Here is a 13,842-nt window from a genome sequence, read left to right on the forward strand (position 1 = left end):
TATTACAAAGCAAATCAACACAGTTAAAATAGTCCCCACGGTTACAGCTGGTCTTTTGTCCAACGGGTCATTCATCCAGCAGTCTAGCAGAGTTGTTGATCAAACTTGGACTCTGGACTTAATTACATAGAAAATGCTAAAGTAACTGTAAAGCTCTTGGAACACTAACTCTTAATTGACCCACCGGAAAACAAGTAACAAATCTATTTCTACCATTCCCCAAAACTAAAAGATTTATTGTCACACACTTCCATAATCATAAAAACAAGTACAAAAAAACATTCTATCACTCCTTTTAATGCTGTATAGGTCACCCTTTAATCCAATACACATGTAATAAGATACTGCAAAATGTGAAGCAAAACTATAGAGATATGTATACAAAAATCAATTGCTGCTTATATTACTGTATCACCTAAAAACAGTTTTAATTTGGTTTACCTAATTTTTAACTAAACTATTCTTAAAAGGAACCTGTCTTGCCTGTAAAGCAGATTTGTAACAGGGTATATGATTTTATTCTATTTGCAGACCTTTTCCACCCATTTAACATTACAATTGCCACCAAATCCCCCTATTTACAGTCTGCAACAGAGCAACAGTACAGTAAATAAACACTTGTATTCATATCAGACTTCCAAGGTTAAATGTGTATTAACATTTCTGAATGTCAAACAATGTTGGAAAAAGTTGATGTGAACCGGCACCAGTTTACAGTACACAGCAGTGAATGGAATAGAAGAAAGTCTACTAAAGTAAACCAGTACTTCAAAACGTTTTTGTTTTGATTTGTTTATTAATAACCACATAAAAGAATCCAGTGAGGAGATTCTGTCGTAGGATGCTCCAAATGTTGACGCGAAGTCCATCTGAGAATGCAGACTGGAGCTCTGAACTTGGGCTTTGTGTTTCCAAGTACTTGACACACTACAACTGGAAAGAACTGGGAGGTTACTATTTGAACACTATTATACAGATGTATGGGCCTTTATTCAAAACCTTCATGTACAGTAGCTTTTACAAGGCGTGAGATTCTCAGGGCTGTAGCTTGTTAAACTTAACATGAATCAAGAGACGCATTTAACTTTGGGACAGTTCAAGCAAACCTCTTCTCCAAAGAAATGAACTCCATCTCACGTGCCTAACTGTCAAATATGTTCCTTCTTCCAACATTTGATCACAAAATATACAAAATGTGCATTTATCTAAAATAATCTTAGTTTAAATGCCCCTCTGTATATCCTGGACATGCCTAAAGCTATGACTTTGCACATCTTAACGTGTGGGTCAAGTTATGTTGAACAACAGCCTGTATGCTTATTTATTCATCTTGCTTTGGAGTGAGAACGTTGTAACTTGGCATAAATTAAAACAAGTTGTATGGGGCTTGTGAAAGAAACCAAACAGAATTCAGAGAAAACAAATATTGAAACCGGTCAAACCATGTTTTTTAAAATGACACAGTATAAACCACAATCCAAAAACTGTTCAGTGTAGCTTTCACACAGATTGCAGAACACACCAATTCATTCTGGAAACACCATTTATACTGTATCCAGTAGATACACCGCAATTTTTAAAAACAATCCCTCCACTCTCAGCCAGGAGTTTAAATACAATAACAGGGTTTCCATGCAAGATGACAGACTGCTATTTTGCATTCATTTAAAATTAATCTTCTGCCTGCCATCACGGGGAGCCGAGTTGAAACACGTGTCACAAAAGACACACATTCTCCTGATAACAGGAGGACGCACAGAAACATTGAGGTCAGACAAAATACAGATCTAGAGCATTGTGATTTAATCTCTAGTCTAAATCAATGCTTAAACATAATCCAAGATTATGTGCTTACAGGAGATGCTTTTAAAAAACCCTGTCCCGCCAGGAAGGAAGAGGGTGTGTGGAAGGCTGCTCAAACCCACCAAGACACCCAGGATAACTTACCATGTACTTGATTAATCTCAGAGTTCTGAGAGAGAATCTCATCTGCTAGTTTCTGGGCAGTGGGTAGAACCTCTGTGTGGTGCACCGTGATTAAATACTGTACAAATTTCTGTAGTTGGTCTCTGTTCATTTGAAATAGCGTCTCTGAAATGGGAAGATGCAGTTTGACCTGATCCGGCTTGCGGATCCGGTATAAGGAGAGTGCTACGACATGCGCACAGTAAAAGATGTCCTTGTTGCCACAGCTACAGGTAACGGAGGTAATCTTGCAGCGATCAAAGCTGATAGCAACGTTGCACACGATCTCTGGCTCCGACTGGGAAGCTGGTTCTGTCACTGTACCACTCAGGTGAAACCCTGCAAAAAAACAAGAGGAAAATTACCACAGGGCTCCGAAAGAGGTCATTACTGTACCCTAGAGAAAGACCATTCAGTAACAGCTGGTCAAGCTAAGACATCTTTATGATCATACAACAGGCCGCATTTGCTAAAGCGGTTTTGATTTCAAGAAAATGTACTATTCATGAGTCTGTTCGAGGCTGTTACAGAGGCTTAAAAATACATATGTAACAGTGACCAAGAAGATATGTTCTTAAACCAAATAAGAACCGTTTCTTACAAGAGAATGGCTTGCAACTGTTCACATGTACTGTACAGTGCTGCATTAGCATAATCTATCAATACCATGGCACAGGATGCAATGTTAAAATGCAAATCATTAAGAAGGGGAAGGTAACAAATTTACAATCACCATTTAACAAAAACTTGTTAAAGATGCATTTAAAAATGTAGAAATGCAGGATTATGCACTACTGTATACGGGAATAAAATACTCCAGTGTTTCAAAGGATTAAATAAATGAGGGATTTAAAACAGCTTAACCCTGCAAGTCCTTTCATATAAATCTCCTTGGCAACACAGGAACACTATACAGATAATTAAAAAAGGATAATGAGCATTAGACAAGCCACTATAAAACAATGCCACATTACTGTCCTATTATTTATTTTAATTTAGGTCAAATCGCCAATGTTTTTTGGGGGTTTTTTTTACACCAGTTTTCTCCCCAATTTGGAATGCCCAATTATTATTTTGCGCCGACTCGGGAAATGGCGGCAGACACGCGCGTCCTCCGAAACTTGTCCTGCCAAGTCGTCTTTTTTCACGCTGCAGGTCTACAGCGAAGCCACCAGACCCATAGTGCTGGAGGACAACACAGATCTGAGTGGTTTCTACAGCAGACCCGCAGGCGCCCTATCAGCCACAGGAGTCGCTGGTGCGCTGTGAATTGAGTATTACCCTGCCAACCTGTACCCTCCCCACCCAGCGCACAATTGGCCGAGCGGCGCCCCCTGTGAACTCCCTGCCATGATCGGCGATAGCATAACTTGGACTCAAACCAGCGATCTCCAGGCTATAGGGCGCATCCTGCACTCTATGCGGCGCGCCTTTACTGGATGAGCCACTCGGGAGCCCATTACTGTCCTATTTGAACAGAAGATCATTTTGTGAATGCAACTTTGCCTAACCACCAGGACAAGGCTACTCCAGAGATTAATGAAGTTATTAAGTCTACATGGGTTCTTGGGTATTTACTCTAAAAACAACAGAATATTTTATTCTTGACTATGTGGAGACAGTAAGAGAGAGTACCTCCTGCTTTTTGAATGCCAACATACTCTATATTATTAGCCTTAAAACTGAGTTTTTGTTGTCTGTTCCTCTAAATCCCCTCACACACCAGAGACCTGAAATCACTGTGTAAGTACTCTTCTTCTGTCACAGTGCAGCAAGGAAGAGGAGGAGCTGCCGCTATTCATTTGAGGCTATTCACAGTCTGACAGGCAGTGATGCCCATACTACACAGTAGCTCCCACAGGGACTCCAACATAATGACATTCTGCCGACTGTCAAGACCCAGGGCACAGGGATCCCTCCCCCATTCCCCACCCCCTCTCCCCTGGCAACCTCCCACAAGCCTCTTTGCCACCTAATATCAGCAATACCACATACAAAAATAATAAAAACACACACAAACCTCTCGAATATAATCTCCCTTTCCTTTCATCAGTACACACACATACTGTACTGTACTGTACAGACAGACATCTCAAATTATATTGCCAAATTCTCAATAACTTGGAATATATACTTGGTAACCAAGTATATATTGCATATATGGTTGCCTCCACTAACACAAAAACAAACCCTCTTCTTTTAAAAAGATCAATTTCCATTAACCTGTGCTGACTAATGCAATATGCCAGGCCACATTCTTTCAAGTTCAAATTGGGAGGTTTAAAAAGCATCTTCCTGCTCCGACAACAATTCAATTTGTCGAAGGGAATAAAAGCCTTAGACGTTTTTATAACTGTCAGTTTCTTTTTTGTTGATTTTCTTTTTTTTTTTTTTTTTGTTTAGATGTTCAAATAAAAAAAAGAAATAAGTAAAACATTGCAGTACACGCGTCTGTTGAAGGAGTTAAATGTCTAGAAACAACAGCTTTCAGTGCCAGCTTTGAATCCGCCAATGTGGTTTTCAATTGAAGGTTGTTACTGCACCTTTACCAAGGCTTTAATTGTTTTCCAATGTTATAAAAGTGTTATTTGTGTATGCAAGCCTTGCCGTGTTTGTAAAATACATTTTACATTAAAAGAGGAGCAATACGTTCATTATTACTTTGAAACACTGTACAGATCATTATTCAAATGATTGCCTTTGGTTTTACCTGCAACTGGGATTCAAGGCCATATGACATTTAAGGTAGTACTTTTTCTAAAACAGTAATTACTTAAAATTGTGTTCAGCCCATTTATTACTAGATACAGAACGTGTATAAACCTATCAGTAATCAGTAATCAGGTGGACAATCAAATGTTGGAAGGGTATATTGTAGTTTATATTGTAATGCAGATCAAATATTAAAAGCAGCTTATAACAGAGACTATTTAACACTGTTGTTAGTATTAATGTACTGCATAGCGGTTTTTAAATGGTCACTCGTTTATTTTGGTGTATTGTGTAGAATTCCAGATTCAGATTGTCCACATGGTAAAATGTAGACAACGGTTTTGCCTTTTTTCCCTGTTGCCGTTGCAAATTTCTGGCTGAACTGTTGGGCGAAAAAAAAGAAGCATTTTGCATAAATACATAGTAACCTAACATCTCACACTCCCTTTCTCCTGACAACAGTGGCAGCAGCAGAAGCAGCTAGTGGAGGAGACCAGACAACAATTGAATGATCTGGAGGTGAGAAGTGAAGGTGTCGCGTGGGAGAGAGAGAATGCTCCCGAGTCTGCGCATCGTGCAGGAAATCGTGCATCTTATGGGTGGCTTTAAAGCCGGTCCATTGCATTTGCACCATCTGTCTCTTTGCGTTAACAGTGTCTGTGTGCATCTTGCCATTTACAGGCGGACCAGTCAATTATTAGCTGCTCTTCCACACTCTATTGGTTGGGCTCCTTCCTCTATTGTTAAAGCGAATAAATATTTACACAGAGCCACCATCAGAGTGGAGGTTTAAACACACACACACACACACACACTTTCCCAAAGACTAGCTAGAATGATGCAGTTAATTAGGATTATTACAATATGTTTAATTGTGCTATTAATCATCCAGATCCTCTGGAGTGATAAACAAGAGGAGGCAGCCCAGAGTTGTTTATGAGGCTGAAAAGTCATTTTTCTTGTTTTTACTTCAGGACTACTATGTACTGTCCTCTATGTACTGTCAGAACACACTTTTCTGTAAAACATAAATCATAGCAAATAGCTTCTTATACTGTAGGGTTCTGTTTATTGTACATTACCTAAAACGTAAACCAAAAAAAGCCTCAAGTCATCCCAAAGAATGTTTAGTTACTGCACAAAGGAATCTCTACATGTAGCTACCGTGCCCCTCAATGGTAAGGAATTGTACAGTAATAGTAAGAATGTGGCGAGTGTAAATATAATGGTAGAGTAAGACAACAACATTTGCCATTCAGGATTCACCTGTGGAAATGGAATACATCAAGTACAGAAAGTTCCAAAACACCTTTTAAATTTCCAATGGTATATTGTTATTTTTAATGGTAAACACATGATACTCAATGGTTAATTTCTGTAAGGGTATTATTTGTTACCACAATTTTTTATGTTATTACTACTATTATAATTATTGCTCAAAACATTAAAAAAAAAAAAAAAAACAGATGATATCTTTGAGAATACGTAGACAGCTAAATCTCCTTGTCATCTGGCTATAATGCAACAACCTGCCTTTGTTTTCTATCGCCCCTTCATATAGTACAGTGAAGATATTATTGTTTAAATGTTCTTCCAGTCTATCAATCTGCTCTATGTGTATACGAGTCATTTCTGTTAGCTGAGTCAGTCTTAAGCCCAAGGCAACTTTCAGGCTTTTTCTTTAACCAAGTTGAGCAAAACTGATGATGATGTTTTTTTTTCTCTCTTTGCATGCTGGAAGAACTTGCTGGAAAATGCCCCCTAAAAATGAGTTACTTGAGCAGCTGTAATACATATAGCATTAGAGTCTTTCATTCTGTGGAAGTTGCACATTTCTCTCATTCCAGTATTTAAGGATTCACTTTTTTAGTATCAAAAGAACAAAAGCATAATATTAACATTATTTCAATTAAATGGCATCCCACAAGATGTTACACCCAAAATGTAGAAGCTAGGTATCACTGTGTGCCTTACTTTGTAAATATCAGAAATAAATTCATGAATTTGTTGCCATATTGCATTAATTTTAACACAACTCCAGATGCACTTCCTTAAAATGAATTACAAAAGAAATAGATGTATGATATCTATTACTGTGTCGGTTTACTACAGCGACTTTAACAATTGTCAGAACATTTGTTATTATTATTATTATTATTATTTATTTCTTAGCAGACGCCCTTATCCAGGGCGACTTACAATTGTTACAAGATATCACATTATACATTATTTCACATTATACAGATATCACATTATTTTACATACAATTACCCATTTATACAGTTGGGTTTTTTTTTTTTTTTTTTTTAATGGAGCAATCTAGGTAAAGTACCTTGCTCAAGGGTACAACAGCAGTGTCCCCCCACCTGGGATTGAACCCACAACCCTCCGGTCAAGAGTCCAGAGCCCTAACCACTACTCCACACTGCTGCCCGTATACTAAACCTAATACTAACCCTATTATATAAATCATGGGTCGTGGGTTTAGATACGTATGGATGTTAAAGTTATAGATTTGAGAATGTGTGTATTATAAGATTGCAGGTATGTTATTTAAAATTGCAATACAAACTTCTAAAAAAAAAAACACAATAATAATAAAAAATACAGTACTTGAAAGGTTGGCAGATAAAAGTTGCCTTGTGTTTCAAGGCTTAACTGAACTTTAAAGCAGACACTGCCGATGTCTCCATGCTCCTGCACCAATCTGTTCTGTTATCTAACTCCCAACAATAGAGTCCTTAAATAAAAAGTACTATGTCCCAATGAGCTTGAGCAGCACAGCACAGTAGCTAGGCATTAGGAATTCCTTCGTCTTATATTGTGCACGCTGCTTTATATGATTTATGACGTTGTCATCTTTTTAAATGATGCTCAACTCAAAGTGGTAATGAAGGTGAAACAACAACTTTGACAATATGACCGGGCAAAGAAAATAAAGAGCTTAATGACTTACATTCACATATCAGAGTATATTGTTAATTTATATAAAAACCACATCGATAGTACGCAAATATCAAAAGACCCTGGTAAAAGTAGCCTATTAGTTCTTATACTTAACTGTTAAACAGCCATCATTGACCAACTGTTAAATTAAAACTACCTCATCACTAATGTCTGAGAAGCAATTCCCACAAATAAAACCACTTATTAGAATCAAAACAAAATACAACATTAACGATTTCTGTACATAACTCTACCACGGGTGGATTCCACCACTACCAGACTTGAACATGATCTTGTTTACACCTGCAGTATGAAGGTGGCTCGGTACCAGGAGGACTCGCACAGTTGCCTGTCACTTGGGTCACAGGAAGAGCAGTTGTGTGACATTACCAAACTGACAGTTGAGGTAAAGACCATTTATATCCCAGTAGAAAAATTAGCAAGCAGGAGTTGAGTCCATCTCATCACAGCTCTCAAAGTCAACTTTAGTGACAAGAGTCTCTCCCACAGTGAAGGTGTTTGGGATGGATACAAGTACACAACAGCCCCAAGTTCCTTGCAAACACTGCAGTGTGTGTCACCCAGACTGTGCGGAGTGGATTTTACACAGCATTCAGAACCAAAATATTTTGAGTTGTGCAAAAGGTAGACAAAATGTAACCATATTGAACATTTTTGGGTGCTATGCTATTATATAAAAATGAGTTCCAAGTGTTGGACCCCAAAAATGACACGCAGCAAAAATGACTCTGTATACTGTCCTTGTGACAGAATGTATCATGCCATTAACTCTTCAGTGAACCTATCCAGATCATATTACAGAGCACTCTGATAACAAAATCACTGATATAAGAATGAACTGAATATAGTGATAAAAAACCACAGGGACAAAATCGTTCCCATCTTACCATGCTAAAATAATCCGCTTGTAAGAATCAAGCAATCCGCTTATAAAGAATCAGTTCGGGGCAAACTGACTGAATGTAATATGGTACTTGATCAAATGCAATGACGTGTACAGCCAATAAAAGGTTTTTTTTGTTTGTTTTTTTTTCTTTTTTTTAAAATTTGATCACATCTCGCGTGATTAGGCACATACACAGCGTGGATCGTGCAATGATGCAGGGAACACTGGGCAAGTTTGTAATCAAACAGTGATTGCACCACTGCATTGTGCAGGTATGTTTTTTTTGTGTTTCAATAAAGTGAATACATACTGGAGTACAGCACTATTACATGATATATACGGCGCGTGAGGGAGGGGGGAGACTGGGGAGCTTTGCATCTCCGCTTTGTGAAAAAACAAGATTTGCATCGCAACTGAAAATAAGTAAGCCAAAAGATGCTTAAATGTAGTGGTAGTCCTGACAGTAAAATACTGTACTGTAATGTCATTTAAATTCAAAGGCCATTACACATAACACCGCATGGCAGTTAAACTAGGCACCCTCACGAGACGCTCGCTCCTCAAGTATACTGTAGTAAAATAGGATTCTGCAGCCTTAATCATTATCATATAACACGTTGCTGATCCACAAGGATTTGTTTTGATTGTTTTGATGTATTGTCCTCAGTGACTGAGCACCACTGACATTTGTATACTGTATTTAAACTGCTGATGCGCGGAGGCACGCTTTTGCTAATTGTAATCCTATCAGTCCGCTTTTAAGAATCAACCGCTTATAAGAATTAAATCATCTGGGACGGATGTGATTCTTATAAACGGAATGCACTGTATTTTACATGTGAATGAATTTAGCACTAAAAAAATAAAAATAAACAAATGCACAGCAATTGTAGAAAAGTGATTACACACAGTCACGTCTGTGTGATTACATCAGATCCACTCCCACAGGAAGTCTACTCCTTGCTCTTTTCCCCCCATCTCTGCTGGCATATATCCGTAGGGGATTAAAAAACACTGTGCTGTTTGCTGATTAACTAAAATGAAATATTAAAAGACTTTTCAAGCACTACACTACACTGGGACATGAGAACAACATCCAAAAATAATACCTAGTTTCCAATATACTGAAGGCATCTCCATCCATTTACAATACTTCATTTCTATTTGAACACACAAGTCCTTAACCCCTTCCCTTCCAGAAACAAGGTAGTAAACAAACTTTTTTTTTTGGCCGATTCATAGAATGTCACTGGTCAGCAGCACAGAACTTGTAAGAGATTCATTTCTTAAAATGGATATTCGAGAAATAACTACTACAACTACTACTACTTTTAATAGTATCTAAAAGTAAAGGCCTAAAGTTAATTGAATAAACTAGGAGTGTAGAAGCACACATAGACCAGGTTTTCTGTTACTGCTACTGTACCATTAACAAGCCTAGCAAAAAAATATTAAAAGACAGCTAACTGCCGCAAAACCTAAATCATTATACTTGGTAGAAAACTTGGTAAATGCCAGTTGGCTCAGTGAAGTTTAAAAACTGATTTAGAATGTATTAGACCAGGGAACTGGTTACAAATCACAATAGGAAGTAAACAGTATAAAAAAAAAACCACACCGTAAGCCATCAGCCCAGTATAACAGGTCTTAGTTATTATTGTTCAGGAGTAGTTTATTAATCAATTATTTATTTGATCTGCCGTTGCAGCCTAGTAGTCACTAGGCATGTAATACTACCTTACATGTTTTTGCAGTACAAGAATTTATTTAAATAGTGCAAATGTCCAAAAAAAAAACAAAAAAAAAAACACACCACCACAACACACATTACTACAATTGCCTGGAGTGATGTTCCAGTGAGAAAATTAGAGTATACCAGAGAACACAGGGAGCCAGTAAAGTCCTAGTAGCCAACTGTGAAAAAAAGACAGTTTGCCAGGAATACATGCTCATCTGTACAGTATACGCACACACAAAAAATAAGTCTGTTTCATTAATAGTTTTCCACTTGCACCTTTTAGCCTCATTCACCAGTTTGAGTTATTGTCTTATTCCACCATTTAAATCTATTATTTACTCAGTTTAAAAGCAGATGAGCAGCCCTCTTTCTGCTTTTACTTCCACCCCCAAGTGACCGAAAACGTGGCTCCATTATAAGAGCATCCACACACACCCTGCTGTTTTTATTCGCCGGCATATTTTTTCATTCAGTCTCTTATGAGCTACATAGCTGAAATTAGCTATTCATTTCGAGAGGGAAAATCTTGCCTTGAACAGCACCCTGCCGAGAAGGAGAATGACACGCCGATTTTTATACAACAGCATCTGTCACTTTACTGATGGGCATGTTTAATGGAACATGATAATGTGCGGAATCACACTTTGTTCACTGCCTTGTTTGTTTAAGCAAGATGTGCCGAGAGGATTTAAGTTATGCCTTTCTCTTTAACATAAGACAAAAAACTACCCAGACGATGGTTGATTTTTCTAATAACTGCAGGAGTAAATGGTTTTATACATCAATTAGGCATATTCTAGCAATACTGCAAGCACTAACACTTCCTAAAAGCCCTTGCTGGCTATAAACAATTCAAACAGAGCTTGTTTTACTGTTTTTTCAGATCAGTAAAATATCAAATTAGGACCAATAAACGTATTAAAAAAAAAAAAAAAGTAGTGATTACCATGAAGTGTAATATACAGCATGCTGGATTTGTACTACAGTATAGGTTTAACTTGTTAAGTTGGGGTAACTTGTTACATAAGCAACGCATTACTGTAATAATATTACTTTTGTCAATAAAGAGGTAATAACATGTTAGATTATGTTGTGCACCTACATCAGTGGTCTTTTTTTTTTTTTTTTTTTTTTTTTTTTAACCCCGACACGCCAGACTGCTCTAATGTTGGTGCCTCACCATTGATGACGCGATCTCTCTTCCGGGATGTCAAAGCAATAATAGGCCGCGGGGCAATCAAATCGCCTAGCTTTGTCATCGAATAAGGCTAGGCATTACGAACAAAAAAATGTGGTGAAGGTGGGGGGGTTGCTTAGGTCGGCCAGGGTGTCCTCGGCCAACCGAACACCAGCGACTGAGGTGGCTGCACAATAAGTCTGCTGTGTGAAACAAAAGCGGTCGGCTGACAGCACACGCGTCGGAGGACAGCGTGTGCTCATCTTCGCCGCTCCCAAGTCAGTGCGGGGATGGCAGCAGTGAGTTGAGCCTAAAAAAACAACAACAACTGGATATGCCAAATTGGGAGAAAATAATAAAATAATTGGTGATTAGTAAATTTAAAAAAGAAAAAAAAAAAGTTTTCGGTTTAACATTCTTATTATAGCTACATACATATCAAACCTTAAATCAGAGCACCTGGCATGATGAATGTTTAATACTTCTTGTATGCCGAGATGAATTACTACAGTCATACAATGGCGTGGGCAGAAAAAGAAAAAAAAAAAAAAAGAAATATTTCACTTCTCACAATTCTCGTATTGAAAATGCATGCAGTTCTACATTGCTGGAATCCTAATGTGGACATCCTCACTTCAACACAGTAAGTTAACGTTTGTAAATGTATTAATGAAATGTACATTCAATGTATTATAGAAACTGAAACTGATGTGCTTGAGTGGCGTTTATTTTTAATAACCAATTTTGCCAAATAATAATAAAAACTGAAACCCCCTGAACTGAACGAAAAATAAAAACCGAAACATTCAAGCCCTAAATTAAAAAAAAAAAAAAAAAAAAGAGGACTTCCCTAGTAAAAAACTAAAAAGCAAAAATTATTTACAAAACTGCATGTGCGTTGCAGAGGAACACCTACAAATTATAAACTTGAAATTTCATAAAAAACGTTGGATTGAGAAAGATATTCTTTTAAACCTTAACAAACAAACAAAATATTACTCTAGGGTTAAGCTTTTGGGTTGAAGTCGTTCTAAAGCCCTCTTAGCCACAAACAGTGCGCTCAGTGTAATGCACTGTACCTACAGAGTGGTTCACATTCCAGTTGGATGAGTCCAGGGCCGTATCACACTGCTGTTCAAATATTACCACCATCTGGCCAACTGGAGTAGGTTTACCAAAAACAGTAGCAATGCATTCATTTGTGAAACAGCTGCGGTCCATTTGGTTAACAGCTACCTTTTCTTGAAGGAGGAGAGCTGAGATTTTTCATCAAAACACAGAATATCTTCTTGCCAAGGGCTTGGGAAGCACGTCTGTATTTAACCTTCAGATATTAAATCTTGACACGCTTTACACAGCTTGTGGAGTGTTACAGGTACTGTAATTTATAAATAGTTTTAAAACAGTAAAAACTCAAATGTCTAATGACTTTAGAACAGTGAAACAGTGCACTGTTCTTTTAAAAGGCAAATCATTACTTTTTTGGCCTCTCTTTAGCTTTTTCTTTGAAATTGAACTTTTAGCCTTGAAGAATTACAGTATCCCAAATTACATTTTTAATACAATATGACAGCACTCATACAGGAAAGGTGCAATATTGTTGTTACTGTACTCTTGTTTGTGGTGACATCACTTCCCCAGTAGATTCCTACTTAATACTGTGAATCGCGAGGCAGAGTGCTGTCATGTTGGCAGGTGGCACACAGCCAGGACAATCAATCATCCTTTTGAAAACTGTCATGTTAACATACACCAGAGATTTCACTGAATAAATAGAAATGAAATATAATGAAACTTATCCTAAGAATTATGATGAACACACACACACACACACACACTGTAACACAGCCTCACGGCTGAGGTTCATTTTGCTCCTTTTAAAGTACAGACCCAAACACAAGACTTAAGTTTTTCAGCATGTTTGCACACTTTTATAATTTACAATAACAAAAAGAAAAAAGAAAAATCAAAACCTAACTCAGTTTTGGAGCGCTAACTCAACTCGTCGGTTCCAGTTCTATCTAAAAATCGGGTGGCTAAGCCGTTTACCGATTAAAAACAAAACATTTTTTAAAACACAAACCAAAACAGAAAAAGGTTCACACAATACCTTTTTAAAACCACACAGGTTGCTTCACACAGACTGGAGACTGCCCTGAAAATACATTTCCCCTTGATTATATACCTGCCTGCTGATTGCAGGCAGGTGACCTTTACTAAGAATCAGAGCCAGGTGAACCCAATCCTGGCTTCCTCCCATGGCATTCTGGGGAATGTAGTCTCTCAGCCCCTCCTGGACTACATTTTTCTGTCCTCCTCCCCCTAGTCTGCCACTGCTGAATAAGTAAGGCATCTTCACAAACATATAACAATAGCAAACTGATTCTTTTTGTAACC

General features: G+C 37.8%; 1 protein-coding gene across 2 annotated transcripts in view; it reads right to left on the bottom strand.

Annotated features, from left to right (window-relative positions):
• Positions 1–13,842, bottom strand: part of LOC117403685 (zinc finger SWIM domain-containing protein 6) — an 83,569-nt gene that overhangs the window by 33,257 nt on the left and 36,470 nt on the right. For both annotated transcript variants that reach the window (XM_059012568.1, XM_059012566.1), the window contains exon 2: positions 1,948–2,304. In XM_059012568.1, the coding sequence (XP_058868551.1) occupies positions 1,948–2,304 (357 nt within the window). The remainder of the gene's footprint in view (positions 1–1,947; positions 2,305–13,842) is intronic.

This window comes from Acipenser ruthenus, chromosome 1 (genome assembly GCF_902713425.1).
Source record: "Acipenser ruthenus chromosome 1, fAciRut3.2 maternal haplotype, whole genome shotgun sequence".
In the NCBI taxonomy this organism is placed as follows: domain Eukaryota; kingdom Metazoa; phylum Chordata; class Actinopteri; order Acipenseriformes; family Acipenseridae; genus Acipenser; species Acipenser ruthenus.